The sequence below is a fragment of the Kryptolebias marmoratus genome, linkage group LG13 (genome assembly GCF_001649575.2).
Source record: "Kryptolebias marmoratus isolate JLee-2015 linkage group LG13, ASM164957v2, whole genome shotgun sequence".
NCBI lineage: Eukaryota > Metazoa > Chordata > Actinopteri > Cyprinodontiformes > Rivulidae > Kryptolebias > Kryptolebias marmoratus.
Genome location: NC_051442.1, coordinates 26,566,683 through 26,590,518, shown reverse-complemented (window position 1 = coordinate 26,590,518; position 23,836 = coordinate 26,566,683). Strand labels below are relative to the sequence as shown.

General features: G+C 36.8%; 1 protein-coding gene across 3 annotated transcripts in view; it reads left to right on the top strand.

The window, feature by feature from the left end:
* The window catches only part of dscama (Down syndrome cell adhesion molecule a), a 189,155-nt gene that overhangs the window by 121,494 nt on the left and 43,825 nt on the right, over positions 1-23,836 (top strand). For 2 of the 3 annotated variants that reach the window (XM_017436414.3, XM_017436415.3), the window contains exons 4-11: positions 1,268-1,414; positions 3,403-3,681; positions 5,174-5,449; positions 8,094-8,390; positions 12,577-12,852; positions 15,570-15,848; positions 16,658-16,777; positions 19,196-19,375. In XM_017436414.3, coding sequence (XP_017291903.1) covers positions 1,268-1,414; positions 3,403-3,681; positions 5,174-5,449; positions 8,094-8,390; positions 12,577-12,852; positions 15,570-15,848; positions 16,658-16,777; positions 19,196-19,375 — 1,854 coding nt within the window. Of the gene's footprint in view, positions 1-1,267; positions 1,415-3,402; positions 3,682-5,173; positions 5,450-8,093; positions 8,391-12,576; positions 12,853-15,569; positions 15,849-16,657; positions 16,778-19,195; positions 19,376-23,836 lie in introns of those variants that run through there. The other variant, XM_037979091.1, reaches the window with a different exon arrangement.

Here is a 23,836-nt window from a genome sequence, read left to right as displayed (position 1 = left end):
AACAATCCTACCACGTTCAAAGTCAGTGAGCTTTTTTGCTTTTGCCATCAGGAGGTCTTGACAGTGTAAAGACTTGACAGAAAATGACATGGAATCCAGATTTTTGCACAGCTTTTGGCTTTTAAAGACTATGGTCTTAAACTATTGATCAGCTGAAAAAATCATGTTTGAGTGTAAATGCAGTTTGCTCAAAAGTTCTTGTCTCTTGCACTGATTTTTTCCTTTAACATTGTGAAGCTCTACTTAGAACCTTCTTAAGATCCAATAGTGCAAAATGCAAATTCTTGCAATTTTTTGACTGGTCTTAAGATTTTGATCAGGAGTGTATAACATCTGAAGCAAACTGATTTTAAACAGATAACATAATAACTGACAAAGCTTGGTTGTGAAGGATTCAGAACTCGCAGAAAGAGGCAAAGGTTTAAGATGTTTATTGTAGCTAAAATGCTAATGGAAGGATTAGGTGACCCTGGATGAGGTAGGTCTTTCTGAAGATGATAGTGGGGTTTTACCAAGTCCTTCGGGGTCAGGCAAGAGGGGTAGTCAGGAATCAGGCGAGAGGTCAGAGTCGGGTGTTCAGTAGAGAGCAGCCAAAACCAGATGAGGGCAATCCAGAAGGCAAACTCCAAAAGGGGGAAGCGAGGTCAGTTAACAGTAGGCTGAGTCCAAGACAAAGTCCAACAAGGAGCAGGCAGGAGAGAATGGTCGAGAAGCAGGCAATGGTCCGTGATCAAGGAAAACAAGGGCTGTGAATGAACGCTGGACATTTACTCGGGGTGAACCTTTCAATAATCTGGCAATGTGTGACTGTGGGTTATGAGCTTAAATACTGGCTGTGGCAGGTGGACCTAATAGCTGTGATTATGGTGGCATGGAAACGGAGGCGTGGCATGAGGCTGTGGAAAAAACACTAGTCCACACTGTGGACTGTGAGCAAAGGGGCGTGACGGGAGCAGTGAACTGTGACAAATAACAGAGAACTAAAATTTGATGTGGTTGTAGCTGAGAGTCATTCGCAACTTACTCTGAGTGTGACAACTTGAGGTATAGCATGAGATTGTGCATAATGTTATTTTCAAAGTTTGATGGCTACAACTCCATATGTTCTTAACATAAGATGATCTAAAACTCTAGCATGGAAGGCAGCAGGCAATATGCACTCCATCAGGGCATGATAGACCTTAAATTTTACAGACTGATTTTATAATGTCAACAGTGATGTACAGTGGCTGTAATATTGTTTTTTTCCTGATGTGTTTGTTTCCAGTGTCACGGTTTCTAATTACATCCACGGGAGCCCTGTATATCCTGGATGTGCAAATGGAAGATGGGCTGTACAACTACAGGTGTATGACACGACATCGGTACACAGGAGAGACCCGACAAAGCAATAGTGCCCGTCTCATTGTTTCAGGTAAGGTCCCACTGTTTGAAATTTCTTGTTGACACAGTGAAAAACATTTGTGTTAAAGTTTCAGCCAGTATTAGTTTTAAAGGATGCCAGTGAATAAGTACGAAATAACACTTTTTACTTATCATCCTTTTTTGGTCAATTTCCACCATGATTTTTAATTCACTACTCCCCCCATAGATTTAGAAAAACCTATACAAAACATGGATCTTGATGGCTTTTGGTAGCAGTGTTTGTATGGTGTTGATGAAACTCACAAAAAACTGCATTGTGAAAAATTTTACATACATAATGAAAGAATTTTGGCAAAATGATTGAGAACACCCATTCCTGTTTGGAGCTTGATAACTCAGACATACGTTACAGTCAAATCCTCATTCAAAGTTTAAACGGCTCACAAAATGATGGACTTCACATGACTATTTTACAGCTTTTACACAAACACAGTTTATGTTTTTGGAAGATTTTTTTTTTCAAGAAATGTTTTACTGGCAGTTGATGATTTCACCCACTAACTTGTGAACTGTTTGAAATGTAAAATTTTTGGAAACTTAATAGCACTTTATAATAACTACACCTTATTTAATTAAGTATTATTTTAATCATTAATAAATGAATAATTAACCTTGAAAACATCAATAATTAAGAATGATTCATACTTACTAAGCCATGAATTAACACAGTTATTAACACATGAATTAATGCTTTACCCATAAAGGCTAATTACTTCCAAAACCAACATACTCAGTGTTTATTTATGTGTAATAACTCATGATTTAACTATTGGTGTATTAACTATACAGCAATTAACTACTGTGTGTATATATGTAAATGAAAAAATGAATCAAAACATAACAAAAGCCATAAAAAGTTTATTTTAAAAAAAGCCACGATTAAGTCCTGCTTTTGATTTCCTGCTTGTTTCACCATTTACCATGTCTTCATGTGGTTCCTTCTCCTCACTGGCACCAGATTTGTTGTTGCTAGTACGAGTATGACTGTCCTGTCGATTGTTGATGACATAACGTAAGCAGGATTTAAGCTCGGCTTTTTTTTTTTTTTGAAGAAAAAGAAGGTGACGATGAATACTTTTTATGGCCAACAATGCCTTTGCACTAAAATAGGATCCAGAGGCAGAGCAACTACTTAAATATTATGAGGCTTCTGGAAAACTGAATAGAATAGAAGTCCAGTTGTTTTTGTTTTTAACATTTTTAGATGTTCCATGTCCTGGATGACTGAGAATCTTTACCAGTCTTCTGAAAAACTGCTTCCTTTCAAATTAAAGTAATGGAACATGATTTTGACTGATTTTGGTTTGATTTCAACAGGTGACAAGGAATTTGTAGCCCTTCTGGATTTTTTCTACCCTAACAAATACTTTATAAAGCAGAAATAGTCTTCACTTTAGAATGGTTCACAAAAAGACTTAACAAAATACTAGCAACTCTCTTAATTATTAATACAATGCAGGATAAGTCTATAGTCAATTCAAACATTCCACAATCATTAATACATGTCTAACACATGGTGAGAAAGTACATTTATATGAGCATTTACATACATATACACAGTATATAGAATAGTTGATTCATGAGTTATTAAGCATGAATAAACATTGAGTATGTTGGCTTGGAAATAATTGTGTAACTTTTTTCCGATCAACTTCTGGCCTAAAACATAGATTTCTGTTGGTTGACCTGAGAATGGCTTGGAATCCTCCAGATGGAAGAGGTGGTTGTGAAAACAGCCGTCTGGGCCTCCCTGCTCAAGCTGCTGCATCTACAACCCAACTCTTGTATAAGCGGCAGATAATAGATGGATTAGATTTTTCTTCTTTTGCCCACTGTGTCTGTTATTGTTGCAGGACTTCTGGTTTCTTCACAAATCCTCTCAGGGTGCAAAGAATGATTTCAGTTATATTTAAACTCAAAATGAAATAAAGATTTCCACACTCTTAAAATCTACACTCTATCACTTTGCTCCTTCAGATCCAATCAACTCAGCACCCCACATCCTGGACAGCTTTGAGCGTCGTGAAGTGATGGCATCTCATAGAGTAGAGCTGCCCTGCAAGTCCTCTGGCCACCCCGCACCCAAATACCGCTGGCTAAAGGACAACCGGCCACTGGAGCCAGACACACGCTTCAGACAGAGTGTGACTGGTCTTCTGATAGAAAGAGCCCAGTCCAGTGACACAGGGACATACGTGTGTGAAGTGTGGAATGGTTATGGCAATGCTGAGGTGGTTGGCAGGCTCCTGGTTAAAGGTCAGTGCTCATTGATGTGGGCCTATTTACTTTGAGGAGTTTTATCAGCAGAATAATAAACCTCAATTCAGAAAAAGTGGGGACATTGTGTAAAATGTAAATAAAAAAATACAATTATTGCAATTGTCATAAACCCATGTTTTGTTTTGTTTTCACAGTGGGAATAAGTAAACATATCAGATGTTTAAACAATGAAATTGTACTTTAAAAAAATAGTAATGTTGAATTTTATGGCAGCAACACAAATCCAAAACAAAAAACAAAACAAAAGAAAAACAGTTCCAAGCTTTAAACCACATGTGAAACTCTGTTTATGAAGATTATTCCTACTGCATTCCCATCTGAGGGTCGTTGGGGTCTCTATTTGCCTGGGTTATACAGATTTTTTGGTCACACGCATTAATGTGTGAATTAAAGTGAAAATGATTGGGTATCAGGCCTAATGCTCCAATGTAGGGTTTAGAAAGCTGAAATGTGAAACCTCCTTTGTTTAACGTTTTTTTTTCTTGTTTGACATAAATGGCTTCCTTTACCTTCCTTTCAAATAATCTGTTTTCTCTGTCCAAAATATGAAAGTTTTGTTCCTGAAAAGAGTGCACCTTATCCTTGAGGTTTGGGTGCACAGTTGAGCCTGGTCCTGAAAAGCTATGTTGAGCCATGCACCTGTGGAAAAGTTGTTTAGTTTCTCCAGTGTAGAGGTCTGAACATTCTTCTCTGAACTGAACTGCACACACCACACCCTTTAGTTTATGTTTGAGTGTTCTATCCTTAAGGGGAAGAATCTCAGGAGGATTATTCTTCAAACACTACATCCCGGTGAATTTCAAACCTAAGAGGTCTCTCAGACAGAGGCTGGTCCATTCTAAGGACAAAACACTCAAATACAAACTGAGCAGTTCGGTGTATGTATTCAGGAAAGAAAACCCAGGACTGATGGACAGCTAAAATCCTACATCAGACAAGAATGGAACAACATTCCCCTCCAAAAACTCCAGCAACTGCTCAGTTCCTAGACATTTACAGACTGTTGTAAAAAGAGGGGAGGCTTCACAGTGGGAAACATGAACCTGTTTCATCTTTTTTGAGATGTGTTGCCACAAAAAAGAATTATGATGTACTTTTTTCTTTTCAAATGGTTGAGTTTTTTTTTTATTTAAATAATGTATTAAGTTTATTATCTTCTATTGTGGAAAAAATATAGGTTCATGAAATTTGCAAATTATTGCATTATCTTTATAGTTACATTTTTTTACAATAACTCAAGCTTTTCAGAACCGGAAAAATCTGAACAGGGTGAAGCTTCATAGCAACAATTTAGCTTAGCTTTAAATATTTAAGGTACTTCATGTAACAATCTAAGCACTTATATAGTACCAATACATTGGCATTTATTTTTTAGTATTTTGTAGTATTTACAATATTACAAAAAATATTGTAAAATTTTACTATTTTATTCAAATCTGATACCAACATCTTCCTCCCCAACAAACAGAACTCCTGAAGGTGACAGTAAGTCCACGGAAGGTGAAGGGCAGCGTGGGAAGCCAGGTTTCACTGACCTGCAGTGTAACAGGCTCTGAGGAGTACCAACTATCCTGGTATCGCAACGGAGAGCTCATCTACCCCAGTAACAGTGTGCGAATGACGGGCCAAAACAGAGAAAACCTGGTCATGGCTGGTATGGCCAAAAGCGACGGAGGGGCCTATCAGTGCTTTGCCAGACATGGCAAGATGTCTGCCCAGGACTTTGTTCAAGTCATACTTGAAGGTTAGAACTCACTGTGAGGAATATGTGGGTGGGAGCATGCATCATTCAGTGCTCAATAAATGACTAGGCATGTATGATCTACCAGTGCATTTCTGTATGCACATGTGAATCTAACCTGTCAAGGCAGTGGTCTTACATATTTACTTTTTTTTAAGTTTAGGTGCTTATCACATCGTTTAAAGGAGGCTTCTATACTCTTTAGATTTCACCAATATATAGTAAATATTGATAATCAGTAGGTTTACAAAGACAGAAAGAGGAGGTGCATTTATCTACTTTAAAGTAGTATCTCACTGGGCTGCAACTGCTGCAAACTATTTGGTGAATGGCATTTATGAGGATTCTAAAAATTCTTGAAATGTTGACAGGGACTCTCAATTTTCTTGTCTGAGTTGCAGAGACTTGCAGTCTTGTCATACAAATTTTGAACCTGTGGAACAAACTCTACAACAAATTTTCTCTCAAACTAGTTGCAGAGCCGTTGCAGGTGTCTGAAACCCATCCCAATTTGTTGTGGGTGTCTAACATGTCTCAAGAGTGCTAGGAACTGTATTTTGACACCTGCATGGGAGCTCTTCTTTGACAGAAAACAGCCATGGCGACAGTCCTAAATGTCTAGGTCAAACCTTGCCAAAGATAAATAATAATTATTTTAAAAATTGGCTCAAATATGCCAGTCTTCATTTTATAAGTGTACTTTAGTAAAATAATTCATAAACGTGAGGGCAGCTGCCAAGGTGGGTACAAAGCGGGCTGAGGTGGGTAAGATGTAGGCGAAAGTGGGCAATAAAAAAATGTGTGCTGCCTAGAATATTGTTTTGCAACCTGTGATTTTCAAACACTGACCATTCAAAACATGGTCTCATGGCTCACTAGTTGCAAACATTTAGAATTCAGTGAGACTGCAACAAAATATTTGTCTGTTTTCTTGCAATTTTTGCAATTTGAGTTACCAACTACAGTAGTTTCCAACAGTTGTAGCCCTGTTAAGTGAAGTGAAATGAAATTTATTTATATAGCACTTTTCCACAACAAGGCGACCCACAGTGCTTTACAACACAGAAACAACAATCAGGTACATAATCAAATACAGATAAAAACATCATAATCAAATATAAAGATACAGAAGTAAAAACATCAATCATGTATAATCTAGATGAACTATAAAATAATCTAAATAAAATCATGAAACTAAACATATTTAAACATGAGCTAAGACAGTCAAAATAGTAGCTAAAATAATCTAAATGAAATCATGATAAAGTTAAAGCTGAACTAAACAACAATTAGGAATCTAACAATCTAACAATATCTAAAATATGAGCTAAGATAAACTAAACCAAACTAAATACACAGGAAGGCTAAATAAGGTAACATAAACTGAAACATGATAATGCTAAACTAAAGGTACAAGAGTCTATTTAATAGTACCAAAAAGGCCCGCTAACAGCCAACATAAGAATTACTAAGATAACTAGACTAAGGCAGTGAAAGAGGGGAGAGAGGGAGTGGCATGACAGAGATGAGGCAGGGACAGTGGAAAGTGTGTGTGTGTGTAGAGGCAGTGGAAGGCAGTGTGGTGCGTGTTGTGAGTGTGTGTGTGTGTTTGTGGAGAAGTCCATGAATCACGTCACAAAGGCCATTGTCTTTGATAATGATAGAATGTTATCAGCCAGCCCAGAGCAGATCCACAGATGTGCTTAGGCAAAGGATGGGGCAGAGCATCTTGTTTACATAAACTCCTGGGAGAAATTGAAGCTAGCCAGCCAAGGCCAGTGAAGGAAGCCAAATTCACATAACAATAATTGTTTTGGGTCAGGCAGACATTATATTTTCCATCTGCCTTGAAAGTCTTGCTGATACTTCTCAATGGCAAATCCAAACAGCCAAATTCTAGGTCCGTTCCACCTGATTCGAGCGAGCAACTTTCTCCAAGACGTAATCCATATCATTCCTGAGTACCGGAACCGCAATTTAGTCTGCAGTCCTGTAAAAGGATCGCATCCAACTTGCGATTGAGCTCCCGTAACCACACAGTCAGAGTGTCGAACGCCGAACCCATCAAACAAATTTGACGATAAGTTAGGTAACTGCCTAATCCAAACAGCAGAAATCCTGTTATCAAAAACCCAAATATGAAAAGATCTTCCACGTCTTCCACTGACAAAAATTGACAGATAAACAATATTCCATTTTCTCCAGGAATCCATTCTGTATCCAGCGAATGATGTACCATCTGGGCAGGCGGGCTCTCCCTTGCCCAAACTTCTTGTCGATAAAATTTGATCAATTGCGTTTTGAGACCAGCTGACCAGATCCATAGTTTATAAATTTTGGAGAATATGCAAAAGAGAGGTTCCGAAAAGAGAGTAGGGCAGAGAGGCGGGGGGGGCAGGAGACAAGGAGACAGAGAGACAGACAGAAAAGAAACATGTCCGCCTTACACCAGGAGCAGAGAGAGAAATAAATACAACCTTTACAAAGTTTTTTATTTAGCAGACATACTTTATGTGTTTCAGTGAAAGGTCAGACTGAAAATCAGAAAATTCTTGCCACAAAAACTTTAGACATGGATTTTTAATCAACTGTTATGAGATAGACTAGTGAAAAACTTATTATGGATGATCTGTATTTTGTTTTCCAGATGGCACCCCCAAGATTCTGGCATCATTCAGCGAGAAGGTCTACAACGTCAATGAGTTTGTGTCTCTCTCGTGCACGGTGAAGGGCACACCAGAGCCTCGGGTAACATGGACTCTGGATGATGAACCTGTGATACGGGATAGTCGGCACCGAGTTTCCTACTACACAAATGCTGAAGGCCATGTGGTTAGCCACCTCAACATCACTCAGACCCAGGTCCCTGATGGAGGGGTGTACCGGTGCATCTGCAACAACTCAGCCGGGACAGTTTCCTACCAGGCGCGAATAAACGTAAGAGGTGCTTGTCAAATCAACTCTTCCAGCACACCATCACATATACACATCTACATGTCTTGAAATATTCTGTTTTGATGTTGTTATTTTTTTTTTATTTTTATTTTTTTTTATAAAATAGCTACCTTGACCCTCCTGAAGCCCTCGTAACAGAAAAGAGGAAGAGAAGCCCTTGTAACTTCGGGTCCATTAGACCCAAAGGCTATGGGAGGGTTAAAGGCATTTAGGGTGCAGAGGTTAAAGGAATGCCTGACTAAGTTTGTTAAGACAACTGAGGTTTTCGTCTTTGAATTTATCTCTTTTTTCCTTCTATTTTTGAAGCCCTCATGTTTTTTTTACCAAAATAATGTGAACTTGTTCAAACACTAATGTAAGTTCAAACCTGTTTCACACCCTAACCCTACCTATCAAATGCTCACTGAGCTTTATATGAGAATACTATTCAGTTGATTTATGCTGCATCCATTTAGCTTGGAATTCATAATTTGGATTCAGGAATTATGTCACACAAACATTCCTGTATTACAGTTGTTAATTGGAAAACCACTGACCAGGTTAACTACTGTCAGCAGTGCAAGAAGGTAATAATGTATTTCTCTGTGTTTTATGCACACTGTAGCTGCACATTGACTCATAGACATGATATATTAACAAGTGACTGATTTACTGAGACACAACTTAGAAATTGAAAAAAGCAGTTTATCACAGAAGCTATAGTCACTATTTAAGCGTTATACAGCCATTTTGAAAGTTGAGGTTGAGATTGGTGAGAAACATCCAACTTTTAAAGTCAGAATTCTGATGTTTAGGGGCCATTACAGTCTATTTTATCAGCTTAGAACTTAGAAAATTTAGGGTCGCACTTTATAAAAACGACACCTTATTTAGCCTTATTTGATCATTAATAAATGATTAATTAACCTTGAAAACGTCAGTAATTATACATGATTCATACTTAATACGCTATAAATTAACACATCTATTAATGTTTACCCGTGAAGGCTAATTACTTCCAAAACCAACATACTCCAACATATTTTATTCATGCTTAATAACGCATGAATTAAGTATTCTATATACTGTGTGTATATGCATGTAAATTGTCATATAAATGTACTTTCACACCATGTGTTAGACATGTATTAATGGTTAGAGAATGTTTGAATTCACTATATACTTATCCTGCAGTGCATTAATAATCAAGGCAGTTGCTAGTAGTTAAGTCTTTTTGTGAACCCTTCTAAAGTGAAGACTATTTATGCTTTGTTAAGTATTCGTTAATGTAGACAAAACACACAAGTTCATTTTCACCTGCGGAAATCAGACCAAAATCAACACAATCATGTTCTATTACTTTCAACAATCGACGGGACAGTCAACTTTGTTCTTGTCATGTTTTTGCAACTGTTGCCTGTGTGAGGACAAAATCTTGTTCTAAATATGCTTAAGACCAGTCGAAAAGTTCTGCGGACTCTCGCTAGCAACAACAACAGCAACAAGAAAATGTATCAAAAAAAGCTGTGATTGAGTCCTGCTTTTGATTTCCTGCTTGTTGCACCGTCCACCAGGTCTTCCTGTGTTTCCATCTCTTTACTGGCACCCGATTTGTTGTTGCTTTTTTTTTTTTTTTCCACAGAACTTTTCAACTGGCCTTAGACATATTTAGCACACAGATTTCTCCTCACACAACCAACAGTTGCAAAAACCTGACAACAACACAGTCGACTGTCCCACCGATTATTCATGAAGTAACGACTCGATCACACCCTTTTTTTTTAGAAAAGAAGAAGGTGATGGTGAAAACTTTTTATGGCCAACAATGCCTTTGCAATTAAAGAGGATCCAGGGGCAGGACTACATAAGGAATGTAAGGCTTCCTTTCTAATTAAAGTAATAGAACATGATTGTGTTGAATACAGCAAGTGTTTAGCATTTTAGAGATTTATAATTAATCTACACTGATACCTTTCTTTTGTGTACAAATATTTTGCTCTATTTAAAGTACACAACTTAAACTTTTCAGAGGTGAAAATGTCAATACATAACAATATGTTTTGTATTCCATGTCTCCTGGCTTGATTTTGACTGATTTTGGTCTGATTTCCACAAGTGAAAAGGAACTTGTGTGCTTTGTGTACATTAACAAATACTTAATAAAACATAAATAGTCTTCAATTTAGAAGGGTTCACAAAAAGACTTAACTAACTACTAGCAACTGCCTTAATTACTAATGCACTGCAGGATAAGTCTATAGTCAATTCAAGCATTCTCTAACTAATAATACATGGTAAAAGGCTTGCATTTGTATAGCACTGTATCTAGTCTTACTTATTGATGTTTTCAAGGTTAATTAATCATTTATTAATGATTAAATAAGGCTAAATAAGGTGTAGTTATTATAAAGTGCTAACAAATTTAGATTTAAATGGAATGTATCATTATTCTTAGCACTGTCGTTTCACTGGAGTCCTGAGTGCTATCTGCAGCATCGTGTTAAACTGGAGTGCTGTTGTCATGCAGCAGTAACACGGAGGCATATCTAGCTTTAGGCATTCTGTGCTGGGTGTGAGATCATTATTATTTCTCTATTGCTGATAGTGCACACTAGTTTTTATGGTCTGATTGGTTTAATTTTATCATGTTTATTCATATGGTAAATAAGATGATCCTCTAGTCATGGATGTCAAATGCAGCCAACTGATGAAGACAGACCACAGATACAATTGCAGGGAAAGTGTAATGATTGTTTTTCACATCGTTACATCCATAATTATGCTAAATCAAATACTAAAGTAAGATAAGCATGTGTTGAAAGTATACTATGGAGCTTTGTGCAACTGTCAGCGCCAGAGGGGGAGTTATGTAGTCTGTTCTCTTACAAAACTGGTGAAAATCTTATGATTATTTGGTTTTATTATTTCACAGTTGTTTTTCCCTATGAAGTTTGCGTAAAGGCTTGCAATATCTAATTAGCATTAAATAGCCTCATAAATGAGTGAGAAAGCATCAACTCTACCTGTCAGAGGAACCAAAAGTTTCATTTGACATAAAGAAAAAGTGTGGATCCCCTCCCTATCCATCATTGTAGTATAGGAATTTACAGATATCACATTTTTTAAAGCACAAGTACAAACTTATTTGTACATATTTGAGTACTTGGTGATACTGAGTACAAATACAGCTACTAATAAATGCCATTACTCTCATTGCAATTACTTTGAAAAACCAGAAGACCTTACTTTTTGTGTTACCTCCTCAAACAGAACCAGAACAGCAACAGTCTTTTCCTAAGTACTCATTGGTGAGCATTAAGATTGTGGGAAAGTTCATGGTCAGATCTGTACATTTCCAGGGGTATCTTCTGCTCAGTGAGAAACTGCAACATTATGGAAGTGCTGTTCAGATGGCTCTCCACCTCCTGTAAGAGTCTTTTAATTGGCTCCTTAAGATCTTTAAGATGAGAGTAGGCAAAGGCAATATCTTTAAAATGTCCAACTTTTTCCCATCTGACTGCCATAGCATCATCCACACTCCACTGTGCCAAAAGGGCCTCATTAACCTCTAGCTGGAGAGGGTGTGTGTCACACAGCAGGCTGCCATTTGCTAATAGCAAACTCCTTGAATGCAGCATTGTTGGTTTTTTAATTGTTTATCAAATAGCTTGTATTGAGATTACTGGATTTTGTCCTTAATTTTGATAAATTTACTGAGTACAAATTGCAATCTGGTTTACTTTTGTCACTTTTGTACACTTTGAAATACCTCCACATGCCTTCTTCTTCCACTTCTTTTTCTGGTGGTGTTTATTGACAGTTGGCAAACAACTTTACGATGCATTACCCCCTACAACTGGTAAGGAATGTGGATCAGGGCTAAAAAATGTACTAACCTACACACAGCTGACATTGTTTTTTTCGACCAAAAAATCAAAGAAATGCTAATTTAATATGAAAGAGGAAGAGGGACTTTCTTTTGCAGTTAGTTTTTCTTTAAATGTTTTCATGAAAACTTAATCAGGCATTCTGAAACTCCTCAACAAGTCATTATTATGTTTATGCTTTCAGAATGAACAAAGGCATGAAAAGTTTATAGTATCTTAAAAACACACACAACACAGCACAGCTGTCTTTCCGCCCACCATCACCTCAAAATCATGTTAAGAGAGTTGTCTCTCTGATATATCCTCAAGGGCCTGCCAGCATCAGACCAATGAAAAACCTCACTGCCATTGCTGGGCGGGACATGTACATCCATTGCCGTGTCATCGGCTACCCCTACTATTCCATCAAGTGGTACAAGGACTCCAATTTGCTGCCATACAACCATCGGCAGCGGGCCTTCGAGAACAACGGCACCCTGAAACTGTTTGATGTGCAGAAGGATGTGGATGAAGGCGAATACACATGTAACGTGTTGGTTCAGCCCCAACTATCCACTCATCAGAGCGTCTATGTTACAGTGAAAGGTTTGAACCCAATAGTTCTGATCTGTTCTCATTTATATAAAATATAACTTTGCTGGATTATACGGTGGCCCTGAAGTGCATACCACAACAACACTAATGAAGCACACAAACAAAAAGTGAAGCACACAAACAAAAAACAGAAACGCAACAACATTAATGAAGGACACAAACAAAAAACAGAAACACAATTACATTAACAAACCAGAAAAGGTAGGTCTCAGTGGGAGACCTGAGAAATCGCTGATTGGACAACACCACATTTGAACCGGAAGTTTTTCTGGTTTTAGCGCGTTTGTTGAAAATATGAATGTTATCGGTAATCATTTCTTGAAGCCTCTTGCCACAACTACTGCAAGGGTTCAGTGACTGCTCAACCAGCTCTTTTCCACAGTTTGGGCAAAGCATGGTGCTGTGACTGTCTTCCCGCCTACCAAAACATTTAAAGAGCAAAAGCCCGGTTCAAAAGTGGTGTCGTCCAATCAGCGATTTCTCAGGTGTCCCACTGGGACCTACCTCTTCCGGTTTGTTAATGTAATTGCATTTCTGTTTTTTGTTTGTGTGTTTCGTTTTTTGTTTGTGTGCTTCGTTTTTTGTTTGTGTGCTTTATTATTGTTGTTGTGGTTTGCACTTCAGGGCCACCGTAGGATTATCAGCATGGGCAAATAGTTTGAAAATTACTGGAATATAAACTGTTGCAACAGATTGTAACTATCATCATCCACTTCAGAAAGGCAAACAATAAGGCTTTTGCCCATGACTGTTTGTGTGAGTGTGTGTGTGCGGGGGAGGGGGGGAAGGNGGGGTTGGTCTGTGTCTCTGTGTTAGCAAAATATCTCATGAACTAACGGAAAACAAATAAATGAAATTTGCAGAAAGTAACCATTAGATGTGCATCTTCAACTGATTAACTTTTAGGGTCAATCCATTTCAAGAAGGCCAGCAAAGCAGATTGACCTTAAAAAACACAATAGCTATGACCTAGTCAGTTTTACAAACAATTACCTAAAATTTGATGTGGTAGTAGCTGAGACTGATCCCAATCATATATTTTGAGCACTGTTGTAGAACATTGTTGTTTAAAATTTGCCATTAACTATTTTCAAAATATCCCACAAACCACAAAAGACATTTTAAAGAAACCTTCAGGAAATATTCATAACATATACAAATACAAGTGATCAGCTTGAATTAGATTGGCTCCAAAAGTTAGTCACTTAATCAGTTGAGTTCAGAAAACACATAAATGACCAGATTTGTATTCAGTTTTACACATATTGTACTAAGATTTGGTGTGGTTGTAGCTGAGGGTAATTCATAACACACAGTCTAAGTGCAACTCTTAGCATTAAATTTTTGCTTAAAAATTTAGCATTAACTGTTGGAGTCAGTTCTGTTTGTCTGTTAGCAAAGTATTTCATGAACTTAATGAATTTTAATAAAATTTTCAGAAAGTAATAACTGCATGTTCCTCTACAACTGATTGCCTTTGAGAATCCATTAAATTCAAGATGTCTGCCACAGCTAATTAATATTAGCCAACACAGCAATTATTGTAACTTAGTCAGTTTTACAGATATTGTTGTATTGGTGTGGTGGTAGCTGAGAATCTTTCACAACACATACTTCAAATTTAGCAATCTCACGATTTTGCATGAGATTGCAAATGTTCGTTTTGAGTTTTGACTAAACTGGCAGCAACTAAATTCTCAACATAACCGGCGATATACATTCTTTCCAGGACTGCTAGGCCTTTAATTGGCTCTGCATCAAGATTATTATCAATGTCTGGTGTCACATCAGCAAATAAGGCTGTTTATTTAGGATGTGCCTAGACACTAGGTCATTCTAATATTTACTGATTACAGTTCCAAAGACCCCATCATTAATCTTGTTCTGTGTGGCTGTCCCTTTATCACTTTGTACACTGACTGTGTATCATGTGTATCTTGTATTCACATCACATTTAGAAGATGCTCTAAAGCATCTACACATATAATAAGCTGATGGATATTTGTACAACGACCTGTGAGTAAAATACATCATCATAAAACATGCTAAAACACTCATCGCAGCATTTCCATCATCCTAGCCAGTTTAGCTGCAGCTCATCTGAATATGCAGAGCCAGATGATGATGACCTCAGATTGCTCTTTTTCACTGATGACGCCACATAATATGAAACACCAGTCGGGCAAACCCAGCCTGTTCCTCTCTCTCTCTCTCTTTCTGGTGGCTCTTGACAAACTAACGAGTGTGCAAGGGGGAAATCACACAGCTTAGTCAAAGCTACGTCGTTATTCCGCCTCGGCTAATTTGCCTCTCAGCTGCTTAGCATTCCACAGCTGCCGAGAGGGAATCCCCAGGAGCCTATTATGCCTATTTTGTTCAGAATTAAATAAGCGCTGAAGTGCTGCTTATTCCAATAGTATTTTAAATCATTAATTTTCAAAGCATCTAGTTCTCACGATGGCTACAGTGTCCCTGGAGAGCAAAAGAGAGAGTGAATGTTGTGTGCATGTTGTTATGAGCCAGTTCGCGTGGGGGGAGCTTGTAAAATATTTCTTCTGTGATTCTGCATTTCTGCTAAATCATTGCATGTTTTGACATAAAAATAAAGTGATAAAGAGCTAAATGTAAGCAACATTTTCTGAAAATAAAATTTCAATTAAAGATGTTATTAATGCCTATACAAAAAAAATTCCATGTCTCCTTCACAGTTCCACCTACTATCCACCCATTTGAGTTTCCCCGGTTTTCCATTGGGCAACGAGTCTTCATACCATGTGTGGTCATGTCTGGTGACCAACCTGTCTTCATCACCTGGCAGAAGGATGGCCGACCAATCCCAGCCAGTCTGGGTGTCACCATAGACAACATAGACTTTACCAGCTCTCTGCGTATCTCCAACCTCACGCTGGCCCACAATGGCAACTATACCTGCATTGCACGCAACCAAGCTGCTGCTGTAGAGCACCAGAGTCAGCTTATTGTCCGAGGTGAGGAGGGGGTTAATAATTAAGAGAGGCTTTACAAAGGTAACAGAGAGATGAAGGGGAAATTAATTCCTTAATATGATGAAAAAAATTAGGTAAAAACTAAAAATATTGTATTTTCTGTAAAAAATAAAAAATACAGTAGAAATGCTGAGTGTCAAATGACTTTGCTAAAAAAAAAAAACTTAAATTGAGCTGGTAAAGCAACAAAAGCAGAACATCGGAAAAAGCTAAAGGAGCAAAATACTAGCTATGAGCTAAAATTAGAAAAAGGCTAGCTAAAAGCTAAAAGTAGTAAAACACTAGCTAATAGCAACAAAAGCTAAAAGCTGTAAAAGTCTAGTAAATTATTAAAAATCTAGCAAAAGGCTAAAAGGTAAAAGTATCAGAAGTGTAGCCAAGATGAATATGACAAAAAGCTACATTACAGTAACAAAAGGTTAGCTAAAAGCTTAGATTGAAAGAATAGTAACTTAAAGTGGCATACAAAGACAAAAATAGAACAAGTTTGCTGAAGCAGATTTCAAAATGAACAATGTTTTGATGAAATTGAAGAGATCTCAATGTTTTTCTAAGTGAAAAATATTTAATAACACTCGTGTCCTGAATCAGCTGAACATTTTGATTTATGAATGGCTAAAATAGCATAAAGCGTGCCTAAGTAAATTGCAAAAATGTAGGGAAAAAAAAAACAGGAAACCAATAGTGTGAATGTCAGCATTCACACAATAAAGTATCATTTATGTTTTGAATGTCTCAATTTCTATATGTAAAGCTCTGAAAGCTCTATCTGAAAGCTTCTTTCCTTGCAGTTCCTCCCAAATTTGTGGTGCAGCCCAAAGACCAAGATGCAATCTATGGAAAGGCTGTGATACTGAACTGCTCAGCTGAAGGTTATCCTGTACCTACCATCCAGTGGGAGTACTCCAAAGGTAAACACACACCTTACACACAGCTATAAAGCACAACTTCTCATCTGAGGGTTAGTCAAGGGGTATAACACATTTATTTGTACCTCAAAAAACTAAATGATCACATTCTTGTTTTATGGTTGTTTTTGAAAACCAAAAACATTGTATTGACTTAAAACCTTTACTTTTAATTGTCTGCTGCCAAAGGCAGATAGGTGATAATGTATTGTTCCTGTCCTTGTTAGTGTGTGTTTCTCTATAGAGTTAGTAAAATATTTCATGAACCATGAACAGATTTTTTTAAAACTCTCAGAAAGAAATAATTAGATGTGCATCTACGACCGATTAACTTTTGGAGTCAATCCAGCTCAAGATCGCCACCACATCAAATGACCTTAGCCAACATGGAAATGGGAATAACTCAACCAAGGATACATATATTGAGATATAATTTGCTGTGGTGGTTGCTGAGAATCACCCCCAACATATACTCCAAGTCCTAGTAGATCACATAAGATCTGTTTTTAAAACGCTAACATTTACTATTAGAGTCAACTGTGATTTTCTGTTAGAAAAATATCTCATTAATCACTGAATGAAATGAATCATGCTAGTAGTTTGTTAGCCCGTTAGACACTTTATTACTTCATTACTTCAGCTTCCAAACAATGAGACATTTCTCTGAAATCGACCTAAAAACTAAATTTCTCTGAAAACAGAATGCAAGTTGAGAAAACCAGAAAGTGCAGATTTTACAGACTATGAATTATTTAAATAAGGGATTCTACAAAAATAGTATGGGTCAAGTTGGTAACAGACCAATGCTCTAAAGCGATGCATGTCAGGTTTAGGGGACACACCCCCTCCCATGCACCCTTTCATCCCTCCCACTTTCAGCCCAAACTAACAGCACCCCTGAAATCCTGGTCAGAACAAAGAGTGCATTAAAAACAGATGATTATTAGAGAAATTGCATTTTCTGTGAAAATGCAGTGTGAGTGCTAAGGATGAATGACTTTGCTGAAGAATCTGAAACTGAGTTGATAAGGCTAAAACAAGTAGAACACAAGCTAAAATCTAAAAATGCCAAAACACAAACAAAAAGTAGTAAAATACTAGCTAAAAGTAGCAAAATGCTATCTAGAAGCTAAAAGTAGCAGAACAATAGCTAAAACGTAAAAGTGTCATTAAAAGGCAAAGGCAAAAGGCAGAAGCAGATTTTAAAGAGAACAATGTTTTTGAAGGAACTAAAGAGATCTCAACATATCTTGTAAAGTATGGTTTGTGCTCATTTCTCAGTTTTGTTAAACTCATTACAGCTTTATAACATGTTTTATTCAAAGGGATCTTACAAAGGTGCAAACAGTTAAAGCTTGTATAAACGCTAAACAGTAATGCAGTTCAAACTGTAAAATATAATCAAACTTTGATACTTTGATTGCTAAAAAATGAGGTTACACTTAGTAAATGATGAAATATAAATAAACTTTGGTATTGCTAGAATGATTTGATTGTTAAAATTAGGTTACGCTTAGCCAACAATAAAATGTAAACAAACTTCGATATCGCTAAAATTATTTGATTGCTGAAATGAGGATATGCTTAGCTTATGTTAGAATAATCATGAAGAACAGTTGTGTAAGTGGGTTGAAGGAGTCTGAAGGCTCCAGGGCATCATGATATGATAAGCTGCTGCAGCTGATTGTGTACAAAAATAAAAAAATAGTCTTGGGCGCAGTTTATAGTATAAAAAGTAGTGGAAGGGGTTATTACTTCAGACACAACTGGGAACAAATTGCTGTTTCTTCTTGTTGATGAGTTGTTGTCTCCATTCAGCTGAATGTTTAAATAAATGTATGATTGGTAATTAAACTTGTTTTGTGTGTTCGTCTTTTCTGCAATATTAAAAGATCCAGTGAGAGAAACTAAGCGGTCAGGTGAGATTCCTCTGAAAGGAGTGAATACTAAAAACTTGGTTTTCTCAACAATCTATAGCAATTTTTTTGTAAATAAAGTTAACAATTCAAAAAGTTAATTATTTTAAAAAGTTTAAAAGTTGTAAAACTAATAGTCATAGCACAAATCTCATGAATAAGCTAAATGTTTTGGTGTTTGAATGGCTAAACTGGCATAAAGTATGCAGAAGTAGTTAGATAAATGAAAAAAATAAATAACAGGAGAACGTGTGAATGCTAAATCAGCATTCACACAGAATTAATTACAATTAATGCCTTGGGTTTATATGTAATCTTTTATTTACATAATTTAGTATTTTCACTTGGTTTTGTATTTTAATGTCTTTTGTTTTATTTTGATTATGTTTTTATTGAAATCTTTTTCATAGCTGTAATTTTGGAATTCATAGAGCACTTTGGTCAACTCAGGTTGTTTTAAATGTGCTTTACAAAAAAAATTAATTGCATTTGTTTTCTCTGTCAGGTGCTGGGGTCCCTCAGTTCAAACCCATCGCCCTGAACTCAGGCTTTCGGATTGAGGTTTTGGTGAATGGCTCGCTGCTCATCAAGCATGTGCTGGAAGAAGACAGTGGTTTCTACCTTTGTAGAGTCAGCAACGATGTTGGAGCAGATGTCAGCAAGTCTATGTATCTGAATGTTAAAAGTAAGTTTCATGGTTGAATGTCACAAGTTAAGTCAAGTTTGACTTTTCTGTACACAAGCTCCAGCTGACCTGTTGGTAAAGGCAGAATCCTGCTTGGCTGTGACTGTTGAAGACTTAAAATATGCAAATTTTCAGTTGCAGTCTTACCGAAAATGTACTAATAACACATTTGTGCAAATTGCAAGAATGCTGCACAAATGTCTCACAAACAAAATTCTCCATCAGTTCAGAATTTTGTTGCACAAATGTCTCAGGAGTGTCTGGTGCCATTCACGCAACATGAATAGAACCTTTTGGATTTTTTTTTTTTTTTAATTTAACAGGTTGTGTGAAGGTCATACAGTAGTGTGACAACTGAAAAATCCAGACCATATAAATGCATTTGTATATATGAATAAGTTTGTACATGAATGTAAAATTCAAATCCAAACACACTGTAATACACCCAACTTATCCATTTTCTGCAAGAAAAGCCTTTAGCCTTTTCTTCAGGTATTGGTCCAGCCTACAGTTGTTTAATTGCTCAGCAAAATGTTTTGGAATTTATTAATTTGAATTAGTAACCCTATTGGCAAAATATTCATTTCATCATAATCAAAATGATAAATGACAACATGCAGTCATGAAACTAGGTGCACTGCATTTTCACAGAATACAGTGGGATTGCTGAGTACTGAAATTTGTTGAAGAAGCTGAAACGGAAATTTTAAAGTTAAAATGTCTAGAACAGAAGTTAAAGTAAACCAAAGGAAAATTAAGGCTAAGGCTAAAAAAAAAAAAAAAAAAAAAGCTACAGGCAAAAATAAGTAAAACAAAATCTAAAGAATCAGATAAGCAATGAAAAACCTAACCTACAGGCTAATATAAGAAAAACCAGGCTAATAGCTAAAATTTGGAAAACAGTAGCTTATAGCTAAAAATATTTCTTTGGCAAAAACAATAGCTAAAAACTGAGACCAGCACTTGTATGTTGATAAAAACTAGCGATGACAGTAATGGCTATTTTTTTTTTTTGTTGTTGTTGTTTTTTGATTCATTGTTTGAGTAATTTTTTTGATTAACTGGTTAATTTCAACCACTAATTATCTCATAAAAATCCAAATCAACAGTTTCTCAGTTAATTTTATTTTTGAAATTCAATTTTAGCATTTAGTTTTTCATAAAATAAAATGTAAACAAATAAATCTCTTTGTTTCATTTTATTTATCTCATGAACCACTGAACAGTTTTTAATGAAACTTTCAAAGTAACTATTTGATGTACATCTAAAACTTATTAACTCCTGGAGTCAACTCCATTCAAGATAGTTGCCGAAGCAAAGTGATCTTAGAAAACATAAAAATGGCTGTTGTAGACCAAGATGATCTTAGTCTAAAACCGAGTATAGGCCTGAATGGAGGACCCCCTATTGAATGTCTCAGTGTCTGCCAATTTCAGCCAAATATAGGAGAACCTCTTTGTGATTCCTTCTGTTTTATTGCAGGCTTAAAATTAAAAGACAGAAACAAAAGTACACAACTCTGATTAGGTAAATATGCTTGTTATTGCAAATGGAGGAACACAGGGTTTTTTGACTGTGTCTGTGTGGGTGCCTTTGAGAAATTAATCACTGGATGTACATCTATAACAGTTCTCAAAGTAGTGTACAAACATTATCCCCTTAAAGTTGGTACAATTTTGAACATTTTGCTTGTGTCTCAAATATACAGTTCTGCTCTAATAGTGACAAAAATGTACTGTATTTCTCTTCTACAAAATGATACCCATTAGAAACATCATGTTTAAACATGCGGTCAATTTAAAATAAGCAACAAACCAAACATAACTGAGATTTTCTTTTTCTTTTTTTTTTTGAGAAAACCCACATGGATACAGAGACTGGACAATGTCTGCTCATGAAAGTCCAAAATGCTGAAATTTAAAGTAGATAACTTTTGCTCTGAGGCAACACAGTACTGCTTTCTCACTTACTGTATGTTCAGCCAATACTTTTGTATGAATTCTTTAACCTCCAAATACATACATATTACAGTTATTAAAGTACAAATATGCCTACAATATATACAAATATCCCTTAGTTGTCAGATCTGATAATGTACACACTCATTTGTGTAGGTGGAAACCTAACTTATTTCAACTGAATGCTGAGTCAACAATCACACTAGTGCAGGGCGACATGGAAAAAATCATATCACGATATGGACTATTTTATATCACGATAATGATATATATCAATGATCAGTGGTGGGCCGTCAGGGCCAGCAAGGCCTTCTCTGCTGGCCTAACATAACCAAGAATCATCATAATTATGATAAAGGTTAATTTAATTTTTAATTTACTTTCCCTAGATATTTAAAAGTATTCATATTTTTTTTGTGTCATATTATGCTCCTTCCAGTGCTGTTGTTTTTAGGTTAGAGTTTTTATCCAATCAGAATTCAGCTTATGTTGCCAGAGGCTGTATGAAAATCTGCTCGGGCCTTCAGAATCAACAGTGCTGGCGTCTGTACCCTGTAAGTGAACGGGCAAATACTGTTGATAGACAGTAGCGATAGCCAACCAGATCACGAGTTGTGTCAGTAAGGCCCTCTAGCTGGCCTCACGTTGAACGTGACGTTTATGCGTCCTGTGATTGGATATGGATACTTACGAGTTTGAGCCACGGCAGTGCTATGCAGATCAACAGAGTCACACCCGGGACTGTTAACGGTTAAAAACTTTTTTAACCCACAATGGCCGAAGGAGAGCAACACGTTGATTTGGTTGCTGATATACTGGCAAGGCTGTTTTCAAAACAAACTTTTCAAGAGAAGCTAGATCTCGTTAGAGGAGGACGGCCGACCCCCGAGCTAGCTAACCTGTCTCAGAATGGATTTTGTGTTGAAATAAGTGTTTTTTGGGGGACACAGCCATTTTGGTGAGTGCAAAAATTTTATTTATTTTATTCTGTTTTTTTTAGTTTTGACAGTAGCATACCAGATATGTTTTAATTGCTGATGCGGGTTTGTTGGTTTTTAAAATGTGCCGGATAAGAGCCCATTTTCTACACAACTGAGGTGATGCAATGCCAAGTAGTGCGTACGTGTGTTTCTAACTACTCTCCAGTCCTGGTGTTATAAATGCTGGCATAATGAAAGTATTTATTGATTAAGTTGGACATCACTGAAGGCCTAAGTGTGAAATGCACCGCCCGCCACTGTTCACGATATACCACAATTAAGTACGTTTTCAGTTAAGTTATTCTCTGAAAAATATTTAAAAATAATCTCAGTGATTAATTTTTTCAAACTTTATTTCAAAGTTTACCTGAACTTTCACAAATGGCAACTGTTGCATTTTAGTGCAGCAATATATGTCTCAAATGACAACAGATGAGGCTGAGGTAAAGCTACATTAGCCTTCACATTTTTTTTTCAAAATTATACAGACATTTAAACTGAATTATCAAAATAAACTAAATTTTATCTTTACCATTATCTTTAGCTGGCTAGGGTTTTTCTTTTCATAACTTTTGCTGAGTCTTTTACACAGTGGCGAGCATTGCATTTCACACTTAGGCCTTCCTAATCTCGGGTGTGTTCTCTTCTCCTGAGGCACTTTGTTGTTGTGTCACTTCTGTTGTCCTGTGTGTCTTCATTGTGTGCATTCCCCTCTGGGCACCACACCTTGTTGTATGTCCTTGTGTGAGATGGGTATGTGTTTGCAGACTCAGGCCCCACCCACATGCAAATGTTTTTTGTAAAAATATAAGGTTTTTATATCGTTTCAGCCTTGCGTCTACACTAAACTTTTTGTTTTAAGAGCCCTGTAAACTGTATTTTTCAAAACTGGGTTCCAGAGTGAGAAATCTTGAAGCATCATCCATGTGTTTTTGTATTTAGGACAGCCTAAGTACAACCTTTTGAAAACTATGTTGTCATAAACTCACCTCTAACCTAACCTCCAATCAAAGTTTTACAGATGCATCAGTAGTAACAAGAATAATGATAGATTACATTCTTATGTTTGTGCTGCATATTCTAGCTTCTCAACTCAAGGGTTGGACACCACTTGTCAATGGTTCCTACCTCATGTGTAAGCTTTAAGTAATGGATGTCCAACCCTGGTCCTTGAGGGCTACTATTCTGCATGTTTTACTTGTTTCCTTGCTCCAATACACATAATTTAATGACTAAATGGCCTCTTTGTGTTCTGCAGAAGCCTGGTAATCATCCATTGATTGAAATCAGGTGTTTTGGAGCAGAGGAGCCTCTAAAACATGCAAGATAGTGGCCCTCAAGGACCAGGAGTGGACACCCCTGCTTTAAGTTAATGTTCCATGCCTTGTTTTCAGTTTTCGGTATAATTTCATGGCAGCATTACAGCTCCACATACAGGCCTGGCATAATTACTAAAGCATTTTGGGTCATTTTTTGCATTTCTGTGTGAATGAAAACATTTCTTGAAATGGTGGCATGTTTA